The 27,048-nt window shown below is 39.2% G+C and overlaps 1 protein-coding gene across 1 annotated transcript; it reads left to right on the plus strand.

The window, feature by feature from the left end:
* Nucleotides 1-7,711: 7,711 nt before the first annotated feature.
* Nucleotides 7,712-8,941, plus strand: LOC139150731 (recQ-like DNA helicase BLM). Its single transcript, XM_070723141.1, has one exon. The coding sequence runs from the start codon at nt 7,712-7,714 to the stop codon at nt 8,939-8,941; it is 1,230 nt and encodes a 409-aa protein (XP_070579242.1).
* The last annotated feature ends 18,107 nt before the right edge of the window (nt 8,942-27,048 follow it).

Below are 27,048 nucleotides of genomic sequence, written 5' to 3' on the forward strand. Positions count from 1 at the left end.
TCAAACGGTTATGTCGTGACGGTACTGTTCCTGATAAGGTCCAATTTATCATTTCGAAAGGGCGTTGCTTATCTACACAGACCAGCATATAATATGATTTATGGTAATTTTAGAATACTCAGAAGCAAAACCAATATTTTGACAAGGAATTTCGGCATTTCGAAAAGGTTTTTCGAGATTTTGCGTAACTTAGGTATGATGGCCGACGGTTTGAGTCCGCCAGTGGACTACACACATCCTTTTCGATTCATCATCGTGGTATCAACATTTGTTATCGACGTTCTAGGACAGTAACCCCCTGGCCATTTACCCAACTTTCGAATAACTACGCTAACCGTGATGTGAAGTAGTGTCCGTACGGTAAACGTACGGGGGCGGAAATTATACCTTTATGTTAGCGATTTGGAGGAGGTTGTTAGCAGTCATTTATCATACAGAATATTGTGTACGATACTGTTCAGTTAGAATGTTGACAGTCCCTTATGCCTTTTTTTCTGCACTGAGTCTCGCGGTTGTGCCTGCGACAGTCCAAGCTCGCGCCTTCGGCGCTACGCTTGCGAATCCCCCAACCCCATACGTGCGAGAGACTATACCAATAAAAGAAAAGCCACAAGGGACTTAGACAGTCGACTGTTCTGTATGTGTTCTATACATGTACAGAATCGCAGTTTTTTCAATCTTTCTTCCTGTCAGGATATCTCTGCCCCTGTCTCTTATTCTATGTCTGTGTATCTGTCTGTCTGATCTGTCTGTGTATCTTTCTGTCTTTTTCTGTCTGTTTGTCCATACGTCTCTGTCTGTCTGCCTGTCTATCTGTTCCCCCCTCTCCCCACGTAACAATGCCTTATAACAAGACTTAGTGTCAAGTATTGGTGTTCGTGTCTTCACTAGCGCAATATGTCATTGTTGCTTGCAGCAGAGACAGTGCATTTAACTGTTAACATAGGAAAAATAGATGGGGACTGTTGCAACCGTACAAGCCCATGTAGGAAATTAAAAATTGTGGTAAAACATTAAAATAATCTATTCTAAAAATTACTTGATATTTTGCTCTTTGGAGAGTAAACATTCGCCAAATCTTCCAGCATAAAGGAAATGATTCTCCCGTATTGGAACCGAACACTGGCCTTACTGTACCACTATCGTACCGAGGGCACCCTTGAACGATGTTATTTTTCCATTTCAATATGTGTCCTTCCTTTATCAATTTTTAATCCATATTGATAGTTGACTTAGGGTAAAACATAAGTTGGCTAACAAAAGCGATCGCGTGTCCTAACAAAATCATGGGGGAATATTTTTTTGACCGAACAAATAAATAAAGAGTTGTTAAGGAGGAATACATTACAGTCGAAAGACGCTGGACAAGGAAAGTCATATTGATTGTTTTCGGAAGAAAATATTAACAGTAGGGGTCAGCAAGGAAGTGTTTAAACAGTCACCGGACACATCTGTTGAATGATGTATGTGACATGGCATAGAGTAACACTGTTTTGTAGCAATTTTAATAACATATTAAAACAATGCAAATATTAATATTGCGAAGTGATAACAGTCGAGTTTACAACAGCAGTACATAAGCCATTATGGTAGGCGCGCATTACTACAAGCTGACGCACATTACTCATCCGACCTAATCATACGTTGACAGTGGTGTGTCTCGATCTGTCGTCGGTCACTTACGAAAGAGTTGGCTTTTGGACGAACACATCTGGCATTCCATGGTTACTGGTTGAAAATCAACCTTTAAGGAAACACTGCATGAGCTTTTATACGTCAACGATCACAAATGGTAACATGGCTCTCACCTACAGCCTGCGGGAAACTGGGGGTGGGGTGGGGGTTGGGGTGGGGGTGGGGTGGTGTTAAAACTCTAATTCTCTGCGTCCGAATGTAATGTTTCGAGGTTTGCAATACACTTTCATAGAAACCAACCTCTACGTATACACAGGATTCCATTCCCTGTTGTAAACTTTTAATAAAGGTTTAGTCCATAGGGCGACCGAGCACCCTCTGCAGGCGAAAAAAAACCCACATTGTATCCCGAGACAACGTTTGTGTCCAGGATGTGCATGCGACCTCCTCGTAGTATGACTGGACTGGTAAGTTTAATATGCAGCGACTGCAAGTAGTTCGTATAATTATGGGTGACACTTCAGGAAAACAGTCTATCGGCCTGTAACTTGCTTACTTTGCTATACATCTATGTGTCATAATCATGATTTTTACTGTATAAGAGATTGTATTTTACATATACCCTCACCTCAAAGTTTAAGTTAGTAGTCACGGGATTTAGTGGCCGTAAAATGCACGCTTGAAATAGCATGGTAATGAAAATTAAAAAGATTTACAACGAATTCTGTCAGTTGCATTTTGGGATAACTTTGCTCTCTGGAAGGCACATATAATAATATAGAACAAGATACTTGCATAAGGTATTGAAGTACAGTCTGGAACGCCCTGGAATATTTTCTGCGCATGCTCTGTCAGTATCCAATTAAAATTCGCGTATAATTTAGGTAATATCTGTTAGGGTTATATTGGCGGACTTTCAGCCGAAATTTACTTACAACAACGTACGATCGAGGGTGCGGCAAGCGGCTTGTTGTTATAGAGGGTTGACATCAATGGAAGCATAGCAGTATTTTATTTGCAAATAATAAGTAGTAGTTAACGTTCCTAAAACTTGATACAGACAGAGCTGTCTTTTCAGCGGCCAGCAGCTGTAACATTTGATGATTTTTTTTCACAATTTTTGTTTCTTTGTGTAAATTGAAAGTTCTTGTTCTTCTCGGTGACATTCCGAATTTACAGAAAAGTTTAGTTTTGTGATCTGTGGTTCGAACTGTCGAGGGTACACCTGTACCCAGTTCGGAGATGAGTGCCCCTTCCCCTGGAGAATGACTGGGCTAACCTGCCAGCTGGTGTTAAAAAATGTAAGATACATAGTTCTACCACAGGGAACTCTGGCTTCTTGTTTGTTTGTTTATTTGGTTATGAGTGCTGCATCCACATTTAATTTCATCTGATCAATTTATTCAGCTATCAATCTTTGTAAGTGCTGGCTCGTCTTTTTCAGTTGAAGTGAAGATTTCAAAGTGTGGTTCAGGATCGACGAACGCAATGATGTTCTCTGCATAATAATCTAAGTACGCCATCATAATTTTTATACCGTATACCTACAATGACCCCACTTCATGAATTGCTTCCGTTATAACCTGATCGTTGAAGTGAGCCGTTATTATTTACGGCATTGGGATCGGAGGAATGTGAGCGGGTCACTCAAGATATTGAAAACTTCAAGGGGGTTGCTCAAAATGTGGAGAGGAAGAAGGGGTTTACTCAATTCAGGCTTTTCATTAATAGCTGGCAACTGGAGAAATGACACAAGAAGGTCACGGATTTTCCATTCCTGCATATTCTTTGGTCTTCAATCTCTGGCAAACTGAGAACTGTTTCCACAAAATATATCTTCATTGTTTGGTTGTTGAATATTGTGACTCAAAGACTGATCATGAAAAAAATGTAATAAAAATATCAGTGTTCAATGTCATTTTCAAACAATTTTACCGAGTGTAAAATAAATTGGAACACCTCTCAGATTGCACCATTTACACACATCAATTTCTCATGCGCCCCCTCCTTTGGGTGTTCCAACTAGTTTACTAAGTAAAACAAAAAAACAAAAACACCTCTCAGATTGCACCAGACTCTACTATTGCACAGATCAATCTCTCAAAATTGTCCACGATAGGGGACAGCCCCTCTGACACTTTTCCCCTCAACCTCTCAAGTGTTCTCCCCACTGTACTAACCAAATTCTGCCCAGTCAGATATCTTAGTGAAAACCCTGTCATGATACCCATCCAAATTAAACAATACTATATGGTTGGATACTTATTACAGCGTGAGCTTTTATATCTGTATTTTGTTGTTGCTTTGAATTTCATTATGTTGGTTTCATCTTTTTCAGCCGTCATGAGATAACCGATGATAATCTAGCAGGGTACGTCAGGATTTGAAAGGTCTTTACTATTGCTGTATTTTGTAAAATTTACAAATACATGTATTGGTATTTAACTTTTCTAGGTGGGGGCGTTCAGTCAAACTTTCTGAGATAGAGAGGGGGGTTACTCAAATTCATCATGGTTGTCAGGGGGTTACTCAAAATTTAGGAGTTTCCAATGAAATTCGTTTGACCCCCCCCCCCGGCCGTAAATAATGACGGCTCCCTCATTATCGTCTTGCACTTCGTTCAGAGGTACCACTCGTACTGGGCAAAACATCTTGGAGATAAAATCACTTCTTTCGCGGTGACTTCTTCGCTTATCAACCATTTATTGAATTTCTTACGGCCGAACGCAATCTGTATGAGCAGCTATGGTTACGTAAGTTTCATGCTCACTTGACCCTCGATCCCACTCTCAATGCATCACTCATTTGAGGGTCACCTGACATTCGGAACTTATTATTTCCCGCGCCAACGCGACGTATCATATCCTGTAGCTGAGAACCGCATATGCAGTCCATTCCATAGTAGATCGTCGTACAACTCACGGTAAGTGTATCCTTTAGTGCCACAGAACACTACAATAGTGCCTCTCAAATTATCCTTTTTGCCGTGATTTGTACAATCTGCATATCTCTATCTGCGGAGATCCAACTATTTGACTTGCGTTGTGTCTTCTGTTACTGTAACAGTTTTTCTCGAGTTTCTATGATTTAGTACTTTCACAGTCATGCAACTTTCGAATCGAACTTCATTTTGGATTCGTGCATCGCATTTTCAACAGAGTTCTCGGGTTATTCCTATGTGATGCTTAAGAGTCTAGAGGGTCCATGAACATGTGAACTTGCACAGTGCCGTTTTGATCCCCTGCCGATCTTATCCCAGCACACATGCTTCACCGGGATTTAGATTGGCAGCTACGGATCCGGTTCTGTTGCAGATTTCGACCCTCGTCACAAAATCAAAGCGATTGTTTAATGTACATGCAGTGGTATATTATGTTGAATGAAGGCCATAATACTTAAATACTTGGTATTAAAGTATGTTATACTTTTAAGACGTGATAAAAGGTTTAAAACAGATGAAAGTTTGTCCATTCATGGGGCCATCATGACTAACGATTCTTGACTGATTCATTTTCAGTGTTCCACCCTTATGTCCGACACATAATATATGTAAACTACTAGCTCTTTGCGCGGTGTTTAAATCGCTCTATGGTCACATGACCACTTGCAACAATCAGCTTTGTTCTCATCACCACCACATGGCTTCCCGCCTTTTCTTTCACACTGATTTGTCATATCTGAGGCTACTTGTTTTTCACCCTCCTCCCACCCACCCTCTGTAACGATGACATTTTGAGCTACTTTCAGCCTAGACTCTCTCACAGCCCCTCGCCGGCTGCGCCTTCGACCATACTGGCGCCCTCAGCAATTGAGCCGAGCGAAGCTCGGCTCAGCGAGCCGGCCAAGCCGGCGAGGGGCTGTTCACAATTGTTTTTTCGATTTTATTTTCGATTTTTTTGATTGGTTAGAACAACTCCACCCATATTTTTCCATTTCACATGCCATTGGACCATGCTATCGAGACAGACTTGTTCCCTATGAGATAACAAGGGATATCAGTGTTGATACCCCGCAGCTCAAATACCTTCGGCTTGTATCAGGCCTACGCAATTGCCGAAATAGATACGAAATCGAGACGTCGTGCAATTATAGTCAGTGGGGCGGAAAGTCCATGGTTCAAAATGTCTTACCCAAAAACTTACAGCGTCGAAAAAGCCATTGCATTGACACAAAATATTAAAATGCCATATCGGGAAGATGCGAGACAAGCAATTAGAAGCTCTGTCATCATGTGCCAACGGCAAGGATACGCTAGTAATACTCCCGACCGGCTACGGAAAATCACTGTGCTACCAGTTACTTCCAAAGGTATTCGATACAATGCATGGTATTGGAGAATTTACGAAAACTCATCATATCGGCATCGTCGTGAGCCCACTTACGGCTCTTATGGAAGATCAAGTTCGGGCGGCAAAGGAGAGAATGTTTCAGCCGCATTTATTGGCGAAGCACAACAAGATAAGGTTATAAAGCGGAAAATACGCGAAGGATGCTACTCTCTCGTATTTGGGTCACCGGAACCTCTACTGAGCAAACCGTGGAAGGACACGTTGTTCACGGACATTTACCAACAAAGAGTGTCATTCATAGCCGACGACGAAGCTCACTGTATTTGTAAATGGTAAGGGACTGGTCAGTTTCTTCGGCCGGGGGGGGGCGGTGGATTCATGGGGGTCACCCTGTTTTTGACTTTGGTGATAGGGGGGGTCACCATGTTTTTGAAATGCCCAATAGGGGGGGGGGTCAGTGTGTTTTTGAATTTCGACACAGGCTCATCATTGCCTAAAATGCATCGTGTCAGCCACAAATTTCATCCAGTTGCATTTTTCGGCGCGCCCTTCGGGCGCGTAACTTTAATAATCAGACATATTTTTCAGCACGCCCAACTTTAACATATCAGGCATACACATATCAGAGATATATGTATGTTCAATATTTTTCAGCGTGCTCTTCAAGCGCATTACTTTAATGTATCAGACATTTTTCAGCACACCCTTCCTGTGCATTACTTTAACATACAAGACATATATATCAGAGATATCAGGATGTTTCATATTTTTGTCCGCGCCCTTCGGGCGCCATACTTTAATAAATCAGAGATATATGCCAGAGATATCTTGATGTTTGGTAAGTGAAAGTGTACTATTATGAAATCTGCATTTCATATGAAAAGGATGACAAATTCCTGATACTTTTCTGTTCTCTCTATGAGAATTCAGTATGAGAAAGCAACATGCACAAATATCAATGTTACAACAAAAGGTCATCTCAGACTCTGCACATATCAGATTTGGCTAAAATGCCTCTCTATTGTTCCTCAGGAGATTTAATTGGATGGCTGGCAAGTCTTAACACCCATCAAAGTTTTTGATTTACTGCTTTTTCCTGTTTGATATTAATGATTGACATCCATTTCTGTACAACAGTTCAGGACATCTGGTTAAGCATAGAAAGTGTGAAATACATTCACAGCTCATTCAAAATGTACTGTATTCAAACTTTAAGATTGACACTTTGAATTCCTATCTTACAACTGACATGCCAACAATTTCATTAAACACAGAATGACTTAAAATATAAATGTATATAAAATATAACATATATTATATATATATATATATATATATATATATATATATATATATATATATATATATATTACAGTGTTATATTATTACATGTTACAGTTGTAGCGTGCGGGGGGGGGGTCACCCTGTTTTCGAAATTTGGAATAGGGGGGTCACCCTGTTTTCAAAATTTAGAATAGGGGGGGGGGTCAGCCACTTTTTGACGTCAGCAAAAAATAATCCACCGCCCCCCTCCCCTCAGGCCGAAGAAACTGACCAGTCCCTAAGCCTTGCATTTGTGTCTCTTCATTTTCGACCTGATATTTTATTGAGTATAATAATTTCATCGGTAAATGTAATTGCTTCTGTTTAACTTCAGGGGTGACGACTTCAGACCAGACTACCGTAAGCTTGACATACTGAGGTCAATATTTCCCAACGCGCCAGTGATGGCATTAACTGCTACAGCAAGTACGCATACTTGCTCAGAAATAATGAAGTGCCTTTCAATGACGCCGAAGGAAGTCAAACATGTATCAATAAATCCTGACCGACCAAATGTGAAATTATGCTTGGCAACAAGAAAGAAGGATTTGTCATTGACTTTTAACTACATCGTGAACGATATAAAAACAAATCGTCAGAATGCTTCGCTTCGTATTATTTACGCAAGCAGCCTTGCCATATGTGAAAGTCTGGTGATGTTTTTCCTGGATGAACTCGATGACGATATTTACGTTCAAGGAAGACCGCATTCACCGGCAAATATGCTTCTCGGCATGTACTACAGAGGCGCAGCTCCAACTACGAAGTCAAGGATATTACAATCCTTACAAAGTGGAAACGATGGTTTCAAACGACTGATTATAGCCACCGTTTCTCTCGGCATGGGCATCGATAATGCTCACATAAAAGAAGTCATTCATTTTGGATGTCCCGCAGACATAGAATCGTATGCACAAGAAATCGGCAGAGCTGGTCGCAATAAGGGTCTGAAATGCAAAGCTACGATGTTTGTCAACGGTAATGACACTGCACGAAAAATTGTTAGCCTTGACATGAAGAGATATTGCCAGAACAAGGCCGAATGTCGAAGGAAACTGCTGCTGAGGTACTTTAATTATACATGTGAGGCTATCGACCCGGCACATGAATGTTGTGACATTTGTGAGGTGAAATGTAAATGTGGACGTTGTGATACGATATCGAAAGACGGCTGTTTCAATGCAACTGCCGAGAAGAATTATCACGTGGAAAGTGCCGTCGACAGAGTACGCATTGCTACAGTTGAACAGCGGGAGGACCTGGAAATCAAGCTAGAAGCACTACGAGCAACACGCGCCGAAGAACAAGGAGTGTCATTTGTTGGATCGCATGAATTCACAACGGGCTTAACGTCGGCCTTAGTCCGTCAAGTGGTAGATCGATGCGACTACATAACTAATATGAGAACTCTTCGAAGAGAATGTAATATTTGGAGTCATAGTCAGGCTGGAGCAATCCTTGGAATTTTGTCGTCCGTGTTCGGTGACATTGAAGACTCCGGCGGTGCGCACAGCACCTTTACAACATCGCGATGTGATAACAGTGATGCTTATACTGAGCCGACACTCATTGCGGCACCTGGCTTACCCACGTCAACATACAGTAACGAAGACTCTGGTGAATGGATTGATGTTTTCCAGAGTGACTCAGATGATAGTTTTGGAGACGTGGAAATTGCAGATAAGCAAACGTAAATCCAAAGTGACACATCGAGTGATGATAACACGGTAGATCTCGATGACACGCACTTTCATTGTCATTGTAATAATGGAAGTGAATATTTTTCCCAGATGAAAATTAGAAAACTTTAACATCTGTTGTTGATCATGTTATCAATTTTTGTCTTTTATTTGATAATTGAAATCAAGCAAGAAACAATTCAGCAAGTGTAAATTGAAAACCTCTGTATTCTTACACTGAAAGGAGGCAAAGATGTAGACATACTCAGGTGATACTTAGCAACGGCTTCTTTTTCAGTGTCTTAACTTTCATTTATTTACAGTTTGAAGATTAAAGGTGTGAAATATAAATATCACGCTACTATTCATTCTCTAATAAATTTGATTCACATAGACGGACAGCAGCACCAACACCAAATGTACGTCTGTACTTTCATTGACATATTATTGGATAATGTTGTAATCGTATTTTGCAAAGGCAAAAATGGGAGAAAAGTAAATTTTAAAATAAAAAGAATCGATGACGGTTATCGCTTGTAGTGTAAATGTTTATTACTGATGAACGCAACATATTTCTTTTCGTAGATTTACTATATTAAAATTCTCTCTTCTCGAACTGTACGTCAACATTTTTATTAAACACAGAATAGGCACTTTAATCTGTACATGTCCTGCATGTGGAACCTTAAAAACAAAAATGACGGAAATCTTGTTAAGTACACTAATTTAAAAACGAAAATAAAAATAACATTTATGTCTAAGAAAATTCATGCACAATCCTCATCATTATGTTCATCTGTTCACATTAAAGCAGATTGTCGGTGTAATTTGGATTTTTGTTTATCCATCCACTTACTGCGTCTCGCTTTTTATCTTTCCGTTTTACCTTTCGCTTTAAACCTTTCATGATTGTGCTTTATTCGTCTTGTGCTTCAGTGTCCACGTCACTACGGGTTCAGTCTGTTTTCGCTCATCCACTCCCGGTTTTTTACGTCGTGTCTCCGCGCTTCCGAGTTTTGCCCGCGTGTTTTTCGTGACCGCGTCCTGCTTCAACTATGCCGTCTATTAAACAACTTGAAACTCGGTCTTTATCATCTGTGAAAACCTTTTTGTCCTCCTTGCATCCTGACGTCAGCTTCCATGGCTTCAGGTTGGCCAAATACACATTTGCAAAAACCCGTTCTGTAGTCATGTCTCCTTTCTTTCTACATGCAACCGTAACCGTTGCTTGCCCTCTGGTTTCAATATTCACGTACATCCGTCCATTTTTACACCAGCTGATTCTCATTATCGTCAACGTATACAATTCCTGTCTAACAAATTTTCTTGGCAGTATTTTAGAGTTACTCTCAATCACATGCGTCAACGTGTTTCTTTTTTTACAACTTCTATTTGTCAAACGAAACGCACTCTTTCCTCTCTTGTAGCACCCACCACTTACAGGAATATCATACAATACATACGTAAGGAAAACGGGTCTCTTCACAAGTTTTTAACATCTCAAAAGTTAAAAAAGATTCAAAACTTGGTTGATAAATTTCCGACAATTACTCGACAAAACACCACGCCGAATTCATCGCAAATCACACCTGTTGTCACCATTCCTCCCGACCTGCCCCTTTCAGATTCCGAACGTTCTGTTCTGTCTAAAGGGTTGAAATTCATCCCTCTCCGTAACTCAACCGACGAATTCACCTCACGTCACGATGTGCATTCTTTCTTTCGCCGTTTACGCTTGAAGGAATTTTTTCATGAACGTCAATCAGATACGACTGATGATTCAGCAGCTAATGGTTCCGACAATGGACCCAACCCATATTCTACCAACATTAATAAACGCGAGTCCTTTTGGACTCCCCCTTCAGGACGTAACCCCACACTTGATCTCTACATCAACATCTGTCAACACAGAATTAATCGCCTGATCAACAACACCAGTAAATCAAAAACACACAATATCTCTAAAGCTGAATACAAGGCTCTGCGCGATTATCTCGCAACGATAACATAGTTATTAAGCCTGCCGATAAGGGAGGGGCTGTGGTAGTATGGTGTAAAGATTTATACATTACTGAGGCACAAAGGCAACTTTCTGACACATCTTTCTATAAACATCTTGACACCGACATCACCAATAAACACAATAATATCGTCAAACGTACTATCAGTGATCTAGTTCTTGATAAACTTCTGCCCGACGATGCAAAATCATTGATCATCTCACATCCACGCACGTCTCGTTTTTACTTACTACCCAAAATCCATAAAACCGGTAATCCTGGCCGCCCCATTGTCTCTGCTTGTTCCTGCCCTACCGAACTCATTTCAACATTCCTTGACAATATTTTTGCCGGCATCGTTAATACACTCCCCACTTTTGTCAAAGACACATCTCATGCCATCAAGATCTTCAACAGCTTTAAGTTTACGGGTACCCATAGATATATATTCACACTTGATGTTAAGGCCCTCTATACTTCCATCCCTCATAAGGATGGTCTCCAGGCCCTTGCATATTTTCTTGACCGACGCGACGTTATGGATCCACCCACAAACGTTTTATTCGCTTAGCTGAATTAGTATTAACTTTAAATTGCTTCACCTTTAATAGTGAATTCTACACACAAGTTCGCGGTGTTGCCATGGGTACACGCATGGGACCTTCTTACGCTTGTTTATTCGTTGGTTACATCGAAAAACAGATAATACAAACATATACCGGTCACATTCCCGAGCTCTTTAAACGGTATATTGATGACTGCTTTGGTGCAGCATCTTGTTCACGCACAGAATTGGATAATTTTATTGATTTCGTTTCACATTTTCACCCCGCACTGGAATTTACTTCCACTATTTCAGACATATCAGTTGCATTTCTTGACATATCAGTTTATATCAATGAGGACTCGCTGTCTACCTCCATACATTATAAATCCACAGACTCTCATGCATATGTTCTATACAGCTCAGCTCACCCCCGTCGGTGCAAGGAATCCATTCCATTTTCACAGTTTCTACGCGCTCGGCGCATTTGCTCTGACCAAAAGGATTTTGAGCAGCAGCTTGACACTATTAGCACTTGGTTCTCGGCTCGGGGTTATCCCCGCTCTGTAGTGGACAAAGCCAAAGAGCGCGTTGAACCATTAACGCAGGAGGATGCGTTAAAGTCAACTACCCGTTCTCAATGCGATCGCATTCCTTGTATTAACATACCATCCTTTAATCATAGAATCAGTAAAATCATCTTTGAGGAGTTTTCCATCTTAACCAACTCCCCCAACACACAGAATATTTTTTCCGTACCTCCCATCATGGCATTTCGACGTGACACGAACATCAAGACCGGCTGGTGCGTTCCAGTTTACTAATCACGATTGCGCTACTGGAACATCATCATGTGGCCGTCGAGTATGTAACATGCCCACATACTTTTACAACCAACTTCATTCAGGGCCGCGTGGTAGAGTCAATGTTTCCGGCGTGTTCACATGCACGTCGGCTAATATCATCTATTGTATCAAATGCAGACGCTGCAGCATGCTATATATTGGCGAAACAAAGCGTCGCCTAGGCGATCGCTTTGCTGAACATCTTCGCACTGTGACCGACAACAAGCTCGCATATCCGGTGGCCAAGCATTTTTGTACACCACCCCACCGTGGTCGGTCCGACATGGCAGTGTCTGCTATAATCTCCACCACAGACTCTACCCGCCATAAACTCGAACAGGCCACTATTTTTAAACTAGGTACTCAGGCACCAGCCGGTATGAATGCATATTTTAACGCGTTTGATCGTTCCCTTGTTTGATTGGCTGTTTTTCTTTCTTGTGTTTTCACGTTTCTCTAGCGAGTTTTTAGTACTGACGAAGGGTTGCACCCGAAACGTCTGCGCATTTTAGTCTCTGCTTTGCAAGTGTTTTATCTCCCGCTGGTCGGTTAGTATTTTACTGTATTTGTTTTAACTTTGCTCTTTATTTTAACGAGTACTGTATTTTCCGCTAGTCGGCCAATTTTTTACTATCATTTCATCCCTTTCTGACGACACCTGCGCATGTTTACTTCCAGGTCGTCGAACACTTAGAGACCTATCGAATTCCAGTTCCATTATTGTAGATATTGCTGGCAGGGCCATGGATGCGACTTGTGCAGAACTTTCTGTAACGTTCGCTGCCATGCTTTTAAGAATTCGCTTGAATTTGTTATTTAGATATTCCAATGCCAAATCCAGGGAAATGTTACATCCATCTCCTCCTGTGTGCATGATGTGTGGAAAAACTGCGTCAGTTAAACATTTCATCACGACTTACAACCATCAGCACTAACTTCTCCATGTATTGTCAACAGTACAAAGTAAAGTAAAGCAAAGTTATTGTAAAGCAGTCGGGTATGATAACGCATGCTTCACCCATCTTTTTCATTGGAGCAATAAACAGGCATAAAGAAAAATTACATTTACCTTTGGTATTGAAGAAGCGATTGTGCATCAGCAGGTAAGACATTTTCTCAGAAAGAAGAGCCTGCAATTGCGCTGTCAAGTTGAACGCTTCGATGACGTATTTATGGTGACCATATGCTCTATTAAATAGCAGTAAATACTTCCAATCACGGGCAACTCTTTCTCCATCGCCATCTTTAACTGCGTCAATGAAATCTGCAATGAAGAGGCCGCTGTGAAGAACGCTGCAATGGTAGTTATGTACATAATCATTGACTTCATCATTCATGACAGACGTGGATGGTGGTGGTGGCAAACGTATGTTTTGACAAATTTCATCATTGTCATATTAATGAAACTCGCCGTATCTTGCTGAGACGGGTTTTCCAAGTCAATGCTGATTTCTTTCTGAGGTTTATCAGTCAGATTTGACATGCCGAAGTAATGTTGCGCTGCTGCAGTGACATGCGCATTCGTCACAGTTTGAACGAAATCTACTACGGCATTTACGTCTTTCTTGGGTTTTGCAGGTAAATTGGTTCTGCTAATGATATTTCTCAAACGGACCAATGAACTCTTGTCAGTGACCGATCGGCTATCGAAGTGACGTTCCATGAATACCTGAAAAATTAATGCAATAAATACCTTTTGAAGCATAGGTTCTATGATTGAAGTGAGACAAATTAATAGCCACGAATACATCACCGTGATTGATCTCGAATGCAGCATTAGAGAATACAAACGCATACAGTAGTTGGTACATTTCTACCCACTTTAAGAATTTTCGATCCTATTCAAAAACATTAATGTTTTATTTCCTATGAGTATGACAGGCACATGGCAATAGCGTGATCAAAAAATACAGTACATCGAAATTTAAAAGGCCGTAACAATTTTTTTGGCATCTTCAAAATTAAAAATATGCTGCCACTTTTCAGCTGTAACTGTTAATTAAGCATTTTCTGTATTAAAGATTTCAAAATCAATGTTTAAGATGTATAGAGCTATTGCAAACTTGTGGTCACCACAGCGGCGGTTGGTCGGCTGGGTATTGTATTCTCCTCAGTACATTATGTGTCAAGCCAGCATTCCTATCAATAAAACTCTGAATAAAACTCAGGATCGCTTGCTTGAAACTAAACATACAAAGCTATCCCATCAAGAATACTAAGAAAGGTAATGCCGCTATGCCTGTCAACCTAGTAGATTAGTCTCAGTCCCTCCATGTTGATTATAGCTGTCAAGGTTACTTGTAGGTGGTGAAGCAACTTTGTGTATTTTTGTTTGGCAGTATGGGCCAAGCCAAATAATTACTTTTACATCTTCAGTTTATATTATAACTGACAACAATGGTCTGAGTGATTACATGGATAGGCTCAAGTTTCAAAGTCAACTGTCTGGCGGCAATCTGGTATTGTCTACTCTCCCGTCTTTAGTTCATTCTGCCTTTAGCCAGCAGCACTGACAGCCTGTTAGTTTTTATATTGCAAGTAAGGCCGAAGAAAAAAATTGTGCGCCGATAACCCGACCTATCCTATTTTTGCCTGCCGACCTTAACTTTTTAGACCTACGTAAACACGGAAGTAAAAAACAAAGAAAAAAAGACCATCAAATCACGTGTTCGTTACCTGGCATTTGATTTTTGCTTGAACGAGGACGTCCTTTATGTTTTTATTCCTTTTATATGATACGTTTTTCTTGAAATGTTCTGGCCAGTGTTTGATCGCCCTGAACCCCTGAAAAGAGCATATATGAAATAAAAATATTTTGGGAAAAAAATCCCTGCCGACCCAACTACCCTATTTTTGAAAATCATATTATCGGAACAGCACAATTTAATTGTTTGCTTGGCCTAAGACTTAGCACCAGTCAACTCTCGATAGCAAAGGAGTATGCATGTATAATTTTGAATATACTGACATTTACATTTTTAATCAACAATCAGGTACATGCACCTATATATGTCATCTAGAAAACAACAAAAATGTGATAAATCAGTGTTTTATTCTGAGCACAAAATAGGCATGGAAGTGAATGTGCTCAAGTCAAGCATTATTTTGCCACTAAATTTAATTTTTCTTTAATGTTGGAACCAACCCTCTTGAAAAAGTGGACACTGATAGTCGGACTGTTATGTAATCAAGACATCTAGATAACATAGCCTGACTTCCTCGGAGATAATTGTAATTTAATCAAGACAAAGACTGGACATTGACCGTGCACGGTGATGATAGACTGACTGGCATGTTTGACTGCAACCACTGAACATATATGAATTTATCCTGTCATAACTGAATATCTTTAAGTTTTACTGCCAAATCTATGCAGATTAAGGTGAACCCTGACCCTTCAGTTTAAAATAACATGCTGTGATATGGATTAGTGATATCAGTTACACCAGTGATGTTTATCTTATTATTATCAAAGTGAGACACAGTGTTTTTAGATAGACAGACCCTGGACACAGAGCGCCAGCTCACAGATCCTGACTGAGACAGGTGATATTCTGCATCAGCCCGACCATGATCTTGGATAATAGTTATGCATGAGCTCTGTATCACAAATTGCTCTGTAAACCCAATAATCTTTTACTACATCCATGTGAGGAGTGTAAGAGTAACACTGGTTGTTTGTAATATTCACTTATAGAAACTGTTTTATCTCTGATATAGGTTGATCCGCAGCACTGGGTACATGTAGCAGAAATCTGTTATTCATGGCTAATTTAAGAGTGTCAGATTCAGAAGTTAAGTACCATCGCTTCTTATTTCAGCTTTGGTTTTCTTCCTCAATACCTTTAACTTGATTTAACGTACACAGTCACTTACAGGGCATATTCTCAACGGATTTTACCAATCAGCAAAAATAGCGAAATTAAAACCCAGTGAAACATTATAAATGCTTTTACAGTACTGAGTAGTAGGAATAATACTATTGATCTTCAGTGCCACGCGTCTTCAAGTTTCCGGTTCCAGATCTAGTATGAATGTACCAAGTCAATCAAATGTGAGCAACACCATGTCGTTGATGGTATTTTTAGCTCACATTTGGTTATACCAATGTGAGTTTATCATATAAGCTGAAGTCGATGGCGTCTGTATGTATGTGTGTAAGTATGTATGTATGTATGTATGTATGTATGTATGTATGTATGTATGTATGTATGTATGTATGTATGTATGTATGTATGTATGTACGTACGTACAGTATGTCCGTCAACATCAAAAACACGCAAACCGCTGCACGTTTCAGCTTGGTATTTGGTGTGTGGATGCATCCTGGGCTATAGATGGGATTTTGTTCAAATGAAGTCTGCATTGCCAAAATTATGCAAATGACCCTACATAATGGGAAAAGAGTCAAGAATTAATAACTCAAGAACTGCTGTTTTGATTGCTTTGAAAATTTGTTTGCTAGTACCTTAGGTTAGGCTTATACAGTTTTACAAATATCGTGAAGATATCGTTAATTTTGTATTTTTGCAGAATTTTTTGGTGATTTTTCTCATTTTCAGTAAAAATTCTTCTTCTCTGAAACTGCCTGCCCAATGGCTCTCAAATTTGGGTTGGATCTTTGCGAGGGTGTGACTCTTCTAAAATGTTGAAATTATCACAAAATTGGGAAAATTACTATTTTGTAGCTATTTTGTCATTTTTGGTCAAAAAATCTTAAACAGTATTTTCTTTTTAAAACCCCTGGACAGACAGCTTTTATATTTGGTACACAGACGTACAGAGATGACAATAGTTAAATATGTGGAAATTGTCCTGAAATATACAAATTTGTATTTTTAAGACAAAATTGTCATTTTTGGTCAAGAAAACTTGTTCTCAAAATTACTTGTGTGATAGCTTTGTAATTTGGTATAAAGTCCCGAGGGATGTTATTAGACAAATTTTCTGCTCAAAGTGTTGGGAAACTCCAAAATTTGTATATTTTAGGTAATTTTCTCAGTTTGTGACCTTAAATGACCTACACCAACCCAGGATATGTTGTGAGACAGTTTTGAAGGCTGTGAACATAATTTTGTCATATTTGGTATCAATTTTTAGGAAATTTTGATCCAGAAAACAAAGCTGAGGTGAATTTTTTCATTGCGGACTAATTTTTGCAACTTTTCTATGTAAGACATACAAGAACTGATGACAAATTTGGATCCAGGATAATTCCAGATGTTGTAATCAAAGCCCACAGTGGACGGCATTTCACTATCTGTAACTAACTTAAGTGCTGTATGATATGGACTGGGCTGACTCTGAAAGAGTGATAATAGACTAGCATGTTTGACTGACTACAGAAAGTACCAAAATTTTGAGAGTAAGGTGACAGATAACCAAAAAATGGGTACCTGTCTCAGATGACAGATAGTCAAAAGCTGGGCAACTATAGAAGATGACAGATAGCCAATAAATGGGCACTTGTCTTAGATGACAGATAGCCAAAAAATGGGCACCTGTCTTAGATGACAGATAGCCAAAAAATGGGCACCTAAGATGACAGATAGCCAAAAATGGGCACTTGTCAAAGATGGCAGATGGCCAAAAAGGGCACCTGTCTAAGATGACAGATGACCAAAAAAGGACACCTGTCTAAGATGACAGGGAGCCAAAAATAGGCACCTGTCTAAGATGACAGATAGCCAATAAATGGGCACCTGTCTTAGATGACAGATAGCCAAAAAATGGGCACTTGTCTAAGATGACAGATGGCCAAACATGGGCACCAGTCGAAGATGGCAGATAGCCCAAAAATGGGCAGCTGTTTTAAATGACAGATAGTCAAAAATTGGTACCTGTAAAAGATGACAGATAGCTAAGAACACTTATGGGCACCTGTGTAGAGTGAGCTCCTGTCTGAGGTGGCATCAGCTATTTAAGATAGCAGGTTACTGAAATTGGAACATGTTCATAACAAATTACATTCATCCGTAACTACCAAACCACCTCAAGTTCTTCTATAAACAAACTGAAAAATAAAGGACTAACCAAACCCTGCCTGTTGCCTACCTTTACACTGATTTTAATCTGCAAGGCTGACTCAATATACGTTCCATGTACACCATGTAATAACCCTACACTAAAGGTAGCTATATGAGACACAATAAAATGCTCTAAAAATATCAATAAATCTGCGTAATCTGCTAGTTTTCACAAGACAAACACCTGTTCACCGAGGCTTGTAAGGTAAAAATATCCATTGCACAGTAACTTTTGGGAAAGGCAACTTGTGCTTCACTAGCTGATGAAATGATTACTGAATATTTATGAGCAGATTTTACTCATACAAGACAAAAAAGAAGTTCAAATTAAGTATTTGTAGTCCCATTTCTATGAAGAGGATAAAATGTTGCATTTTGTTCAATTTGTAGGTCACATTGTCCTTATCAGAAATTTACCCGGCGGATTTTCAGCAAAAAGGTTGCGTGAATTTCTAGAATGTGAGTATATAATGTGTGCACAATGATAACTACTGGCACGAGGATCGAAAGTCTTAAATGGGAGATTTCTAATTTAGAGTCACTTATTTCACCAGCGTAATGTGTAATCTGTGTAGGTAGTTGGTCAATGTGTGTTATCTAACTTTATTGTTTGTTTGTTTGACACAAAATCTGGGTGTATTTTACCTGTTTTCCGTTTGTGTTGTTTATTTAATATGTACGTCTCATAATACTGAAATATCATGCCGGGATGAAACTATTGTAAGCCCTGTACAAATAACTCTTACCATCAGAAACTGATGAGCATTGAACGGCCGATCATTCGTTTCAGTAACTTGAGGCATTGACAGATACTTGGTAGTGATCCTTGTTGATAACACTGCACATTAACATCAACCTTTTGTAAGCATGATTTTTGTATGGTGGCGCTGTTGATCGGCTGCCTTTTTAGTGCGCTCTTCAAGTTTTATGGTTTACCGAACTGTCCGGCGTTTTTTACCGTGCGTTTTTATCCTGTGACTTTTTAAAGACTCAGTGCATCTACCGTCGATTTTACTAGTGTTTTTACCTATCCTGGGAGCTGTATTTTATCATTGACTTTTTGTGTGATCTTGGCTCAACGCTGGCAACATGGCAGTACAATCTTCGTTTTCCTGTGTTCGTCGCACCTTGAGTTCTTCTTGGCGGTCTATGACCAATAGTTGGAAACCGTTTAGGCCGTGTGGGTGAAAAGCTGGATTGAAACACCCAAAATTCAAGTTCCGAATTCCATCTATTCATTCGAATCGAAAGAGGCCTTGTGAACATATTCGGACACGGGCACTACGGCAGATTCCGATCTCTAAACAGGTGGGTGCAAATAAACAATGCGTTATTCAAACAGTTGTAACACCAAGGACTGTTCCGCCGACCAAAAATGAAAGGAGCTCCGTTCTGGTGAAAATCTCAAGGATCTCTACTTGTTTCAAGAAATTACAGCTGAGTGCAGCACTATGGAACGCACGCTCGATGAACGGGAAAATTGCTGCCGTGGCGACAACCTTGGTCGAGGAACATCTTGACATTCTAATAATCACAGAAACTTGGATCAAAAGTCAGTCCGATCCAATCTTGGCGGAGTTTCATTCTTCGATCAGCGGTTACAACGTAAATCAGCAACCTAGGGCTAAACGGAAAGGTGGTGGTGTGGCTGTCGTATCAAGATCTAATCTTCAAGTTGTTGAAAAGCAGTCCTGCGCATACCAGTCATTTGAATCATTAATAATAACTCTCCGTTCATCCAGTCAACTCCTGAACATTATTACTATCTATCGTCCACCAAAATCATCGAAGAATACCGCAACTATAAATCAATTTATCTCCGAATTTTCAACTCTGCTTGAAAGCGCCGTAACTCTACCAGGTCATCTTGTTATTGCCGGCGATTTTAACTTTCACTTTGAGGACATCACTTCACCGGACACTATCAAACTCTTCAATCTACTTCAGTCGATGGGATTGCAGCAGCATGTGCATGGTTCAACACACATCAAAGGACACACTCTCGACTTACTTATCACAAGATCAGCTGACCAGTTTTTACATTCTATCAGAATCGACAATTCTCTCATCTCCGATCACAGCCTTGTCCATTTCAGCATGAAAGTACAGCGTCCACCGAACTCCAAAGTCACTACTTCTCGCCGGAACTATCGGAAGATGGATATCAATGATTTTCAAGTCAAGCTGGCAGCCAAATTCTCTGATTACCCGTTCGACTCCAATCCTGAAATACTATCAAATTTTTTCCACGCGACTGCTACGGACGTGTTAGATGATGTTGTTCCTGTTACTACCAAAGTTATAATCAATAAAGTCCGTGCACCTTGGTACACCGAGGAACTCCTACTACACAGGAAAAATCTACGGAGTCTAGAAATGAAATGGCGAAATACACAGCTTGAGATAGATCGACAAATTTTCATCTCCGTGCGATCTGAATACTTTCGTCGCTGTGATGACGTGAAATCCAGGTACCATCGACGTCGTATCCAAGAGGCGGACTATAGGAAACTATTTAGAATAGTTGGCGAACTTTCAAACGCGAATGCAAGTAACACTAATGCATTGCCAAACAACATACCTCTCACGGACTTGCCATCCGAATTTCTCACCTACTTCGAATCCAAGGTAGCGAAGCTCCGAAACGGACTTTTAGTTCAACAGGTCGACTCCCATGATATCCTACCACCCCATGTATTCACTGACTTCCATCCGGTTACAGCCGATCAGGTACAGACAGTCATAAAACGATCCTCCACGAAGTCTTGTGACCTTGATGTCTTACCATCGGACATTATCAAGAAATCTGTCAACACCCTCACACCTTTCTTAGTTGACTTTTTTAATTGCTCGCTCCGGACAGGCATTGTCCCAACTCACTTCAAATCCGCCATTATTCGGCCACTCCTGAAAAAACCGGACCTGGACAAAAACATCCTGAAGAGCTATAGACCGGTGTCTAATCTTACATTTCTTTCAAAAGTTCTTGAAAGAATTGTTGCACAGCAACTACATAGCCATGTTACCAGGTTTGATCTGTTCTCAAAGCGCCAAAGTGCATACCGTCCTAACCACAGCACCGAAACAGCTCTATTGCGGGTCCATAATGACATCATGCGCGCCCTAAACGATAAAATGGACGTCATTCTCATCATGTTGGATTTGTCGGCTGCGTTCGATACGATCGATCATGACATTCTATTACACAGACTGCAATCAAGATTTGGCATAACTGGCACCGTGCTGTCCTGGTTCCGATCATATCTGTCAGATCGCAATCAGTGTGTCAAAGTCGGCAATGTAACATCGTCCAGTTCGACAATGAAGTATGGTGTGCCACAGGGATCGGTACTCTGGCCAATCCTTTTCACACTATATACATCACCTTTGGAGGATATCATCGAAGGCCATGGTCTGGATTGTATGATGTACGCAGACGACACCCAAGTCTATGTTATTTGTAGGCAACCGGATGACGTACTCGCCTCTCTTCAGGAATGTATCGACGATGTACGTAGCTGGATGAAGTCAAATTTACTCATTCTGAACGATGACAAAACTGAAGTGGTCCATTTCTCGTCACGCTTGAAATCTGATGCGACGGGACTATCTAGCCTAAGGATCGGCGACACTGATGTCATCCCTTCAAACTCTGTACGTAATCTTGGCACGATTTTAAACAGGAATGGTGCTATGTCTGATCATATAAACCACGTTTGTAGAAAGGCTACTACTCTATATAGAATTGGCAAGATCCGTAACCTTCTCGATCAGGACACTACCGAGACATTGATCCACGCATTGTAACATCTCAGTTAGATTATTGTAATAGTCTCTTGTATGGAATTAACAAAGATCAGCTCCACCGTTTGCAATCTCTTCAAAATGCCGCAGCACGTTTAGTCAGCCGTTCCCGCAAATTTGATCATATTACACCTGTACTAGTTGATTTACATTGGTTGCCTGTTGAAGCACGTATTAAGTTCAAGATTATGTTAATTACTTTTAAATTGATCAGAGGCTTTGCACCTGTATATTTGACAGAGCTGATAGAGCAATATGTTCCTTCCAGAGATCTCCGTTCTGCAGACAAGTTGCGTCTGATTCCACCTCGCGGAAAATTCAGTAAAGCATACGGCCAGAGAGCCTTTTCAGTGTGTGCGCCATCGTTGTGGAATATGTTGCTTGTAGAGATTCGTACTGCAAGAAATGTTGAGTCTTTTAAACGCGGTTTGAAAACCTATCTTTTTAATCTGTATTATCAGTGATTTGTTTATGCTCTGCGGTACATTTTCTTCACCGCAGGACTGCTCGTGTGGTGCGTTTTATCCCTGACACTTGTATTTTGTAAAATCGCTTTTTCTTTTGTGTGTTCTGTACAGCGCACTGTGACGTATGTGTAGTGTGTTTATTAAGAATTTTCAATAATAATAATAATAATGATTTAGGTCTGAATAGTGAGATAAGCAAACTTGTTTGGTAACGAATGTATGTCATCTAGTATTGTGCAACACGTTTCACTTCAAAATTGTTTATGTTATGGTAAATATTTTTGAACTGATTTTCATAGATGTGGTTTCGGATGGTGGCAGGATCAATGTAGAGCCCATTAGCAGTTGCTCCATTGAACAAAGTCCAATTGAAAACAAGGTATTTGTTTTTGTTTTTCATTAACAAGACAATACAAGGTCGTATTTATGCACATCATGCCGTATGTTGTGGGTTCGAATCCGATTGAAAACTATCCGTATTTTCTATCCTGGGTTGGTAACACTGCTGGTGGACAGAATTGTCCCCGAGGTTATCGTTCGCCCAGTTAAAGCGATGAAATTCGTTTCTTCGCTTCGATGTAGTGTGTATGTGCGATGTATGATTGTGAGCATGCGTGCGTGAGTGCTTCACGAACTCTACAACGTGTTGAGCGGTCTCAGTCAGAAAAATGTAACAACTTAGCCGGCTATTGAACCACTCTTTTTTGGGAGTGGAGATTTAGCCGACTGGTTCTGTCTCTGGCCTCTCAGCTAGGCGACTGATGCCGTATGTTGTGGGTTCGAATCCGATTGAAAACTATCCGTATATCATATAACTGTGGAATTTAAATTATATGTCTGTCTGGCTTGTTGCCATTGTTTGTATTGTTCTTTGTTGTGAATATAATCTGCAGAAGTGAACACTATAAAATAGCAACTTACGATTGTGAATTTTCACTTATCTTGTAGGACTTCGGTGTTATCAATGTAAATGAATACACTGCAAAATCTCTCTCTAGCAAGGTAGGTTCAATTTTAGTGTATGTGTGAAACATCAATATGTCGCAATTATAATGCCATCCTAGCATAATTTGTATGTGTGTTTTTGCGCAATAATAGGTCAGCCCCACATGGCGGACAGCATTAGCCATAGTATAGTTTTGGTTTAACAGTGTTATTTCTGGTGCCGACAAGTACTTGGATGCAAGTGAGGCAGTACACAAATTAGGTGAAACTCCAATGGCGGTTGAAAATTATTACTTAGAAAATCTGTTCAGAATGTGAACAAATACATCATCGGTTTCTGCACGTTCGCATCATCTTTTGATAATGTAACATATTTGCTTGTCATTTGCCATTCGTCACTTTTTTGCTCACGTGTTTACACACGTGAGCATATGTCGCAGCGATGTCTGTCTGTTTGTCTGTCTGTCCGTCTGTCCGTCTGTGTGTCTGTCTGTCTGTCTGTTGATCCGATATCTCAAAAACTGCTTATCAGATCAGAATTAAATCTGGTACATATATTCAGTTAGCAAATGGCAAGGACTAATTAGTTTTTGGTGGGTGTGGCTTGCATACTTTTTGCTCATTTGCATAATTAATGATTTTAGAAAAAAACGGATATACATTAAAAACGACTACACACACTTTGATGAGATTTGCCACAAATGTTGATCACATCAAGATATATCAGCAGTGGGAACCAGTAAGGGGTGACATAAAAGATAAATGCTAATTTGCATATTTAATGAACTTTCCTAACTAGGGATATATGTCTGATTTAACTTGATCAAAATTAACCAAACTTGGTATGTATATTAAAGATACTATGATTTAACATTATTGAAAGTCATTAAGCGTTTTAACTTCAGCTAATTCCTAATTTGCATGTTTCATGAACTTTGTTAATTAGGGATATATATTTGAAATGACTGGACCAAAGTTGATGAAACTTGCTACACGTATTGAAGCCACTATGATACAACATTTTTGAAAGTCATTAAGCACTTTTACTACAGCCAATTTCGAATTTGCATATTTAATGAACTTTCCCAATTAGGGATATATATCCGAATTAACTTGATTGTAGTTGTTGAAACTTGCTATATACATCAAAGATACTGTGATGTAACATTATTTAAAGTCAAAAGACATTTGTACTTCAGCCAAAACCTAATTTGAATATTAATTAAATGAATTTTCATAATTGGGGATATTTATCTGAATTGACTTGATCAAAATTGATGAAACTTTGTATGTATATTAAAGACACTATAATACAATATTATTGAAAGTCATTAAGCATTTTCTCTTCAGCCAATTCCTAATTTGCATATTTAATAATCTTTGGCTTGAATATATATCTGAATTGACTTGACCAAAGTTGACAAAATTTGCTAAACATATTGCAGATACCATGATACAACACTATTGACAATCATTAAGCATTTTTACTTAAGCTAATTCCTAATTTACATATTTAATGAACTTTGGCTTGAAGGACATGGCCAACGGTAATTACACTTGCTATATAAAGTGGTGATACAATAAGAGCAGTCAAATAACTTTAATATTTTTATTTCAGCTAATTACATATTTGTATAGTTCATGACCTTTTAGAATTAATCGGCGGTGATTATTGTTGTTCATTATGTTGATCATAATAATTTCAATGAAGTTGCAAACATGTGGCAAAGGTTAAAATTTACACATAACTGCAATATATAATGAAACACGTGGGCATTTTCAGTTCATATCTGGTTCAATACTGTGATTTCTTTCATTTGTTGTCATGTTTTAGCCCACATTTGGTATATGTAAGCTTATATATACCAAAGAGAGCTTATATGGTAGGTTAGTGGCGTATGTATGTATGTATGTATGTATGTATGTATGTATGTATGTATGTATGTATGTATGTATGTATGTATGTTAGTATGTGCGGATGTGTGTCTAATTGTCTATCCACATCAAAAACTCAAAAACCGCAGCACCTACCATCTTAATATTTTGTGTTCAGGTGCACCCAGGGGTCAAGATGTGACTTTGTTCAAATGCACGTCAGTTTCAAAAATATGCAAATGAGATTAAATAAGGAAAATCCTGCAAATTGCTAAAACCTTGTAACCACAGGCAAGATTTACTTAAAACTTGGTACGTAGGTTCTTTATGGTGATTTTTGTTAGATTTGTACAAATTGTGGTGAAATTATGATAGTTGTATTTTTGGGGCAATTTTTCCCATTTTTGGTCAAGAACTCTTCTCTTAAGAGCTTGTCCCATTTCCTTGAAACTTGGTATGCATGATCCTTAGGGTTAGCCTCTGTCAGATTTGTTCAAATCGTGGTGAAATTTTAATATCTGTATTTTTGGGCAGTTTTCCCCATTTTTGGTCCAAACAATTATTTTCTCCGGAAGTTCTTGTTTGATTGCTTTGAAAGTTGAAACTCTAGATCCTAGAGTTGTCTGCGATTGGATTTGTCAAAATTGTGGTGAAATTTTCAAATATGTATTTTTTGGTCAATATTTGGCATTTTTGGTCCAAAAAATTATTTTTTTTAAATTGGCTATTCTGATTGCTTTAAATCTTGGTATGCATATACCGAGAGGCGACTTTAATTGAGCGTCTGGCAGTTACCAAAAAATGGACAAGTATCGGTACTTTGTGTGTGTCTATAAAAGGCTTTTAGGACTCCATTTACGAAATTATGATCACATGTGAGCGACACTGTGTTATTGACGATATTTTATTGATTCGTAATGCTACACAAAGAGATCAGGCACTTCATGAAATATTCTTTGTTTCTTTCAGAATGTAATTTTATGTGATAAAGGTGAAGTTTTTCCATTGGAAATATACCAATCTTGTGTGAACACTTCACGAAGGAGAGAACACAGGTATGTGACCTTATGTATTATGCCCTGTTTCAATGCATCAGTGAAAAGATGCCATCAATAAGTTCAGAATTGAAAACTAATTGTAGACACAAAAAATAGCTAATTTTGTCAGTATTCGAACAAATCAGAATAACAATGCTGCGTACCAATTGAGCCAGCATTTTCAGAGAAGATGATTTTAACAAAAAAAATAATAAAGTGATAAGAATGTCGAAACTGAAACATATTCCGCCTCAAACAGAATGTAATTTAACAATTGAAATGCAATAGCTTATGAATCATAAGTTTTTGGATCTCACATTTAACAAGAAAGTTGCCAAACGAAATGTACTTTAAAAGTGATGTAAGTCAAATATAACATAACTCTTACAGTGGTGCAACTCTACACAACGTAAAGTTTAACCCTTTGAGTGCTGTAATTTTCCCACCAAAATTTCAGTGCAACATTTCAGCAATTTTTATGAATTTTTCTGTGATTATTTTTTGGATCAAATAGAGATCACATTTCATTGGCTACAGTTTTTATCAAAATTTTTGCAAAAATTTGAAAAAATTGACTTG

Source organism: Ptychodera flava, chromosome 14 (assembly GCF_041260155.1).
Source record: "Ptychodera flava strain L36383 chromosome 14, AS_Pfla_20210202, whole genome shotgun sequence".
Taxonomy (NCBI): Eukaryota; Metazoa; Hemichordata; class Enteropneusta; family Ptychoderidae; genus Ptychodera; species Ptychodera flava.

What these genes read in the sequence shown, in the direction of transcription:
- LOC139150731 (XM_070723141.1), top strand. Translation starts at nt 7,712, where the DNA reads ATGACGCCGAAGGAAGTCAAACATGTATCAATAAATCCTGACCGACCA.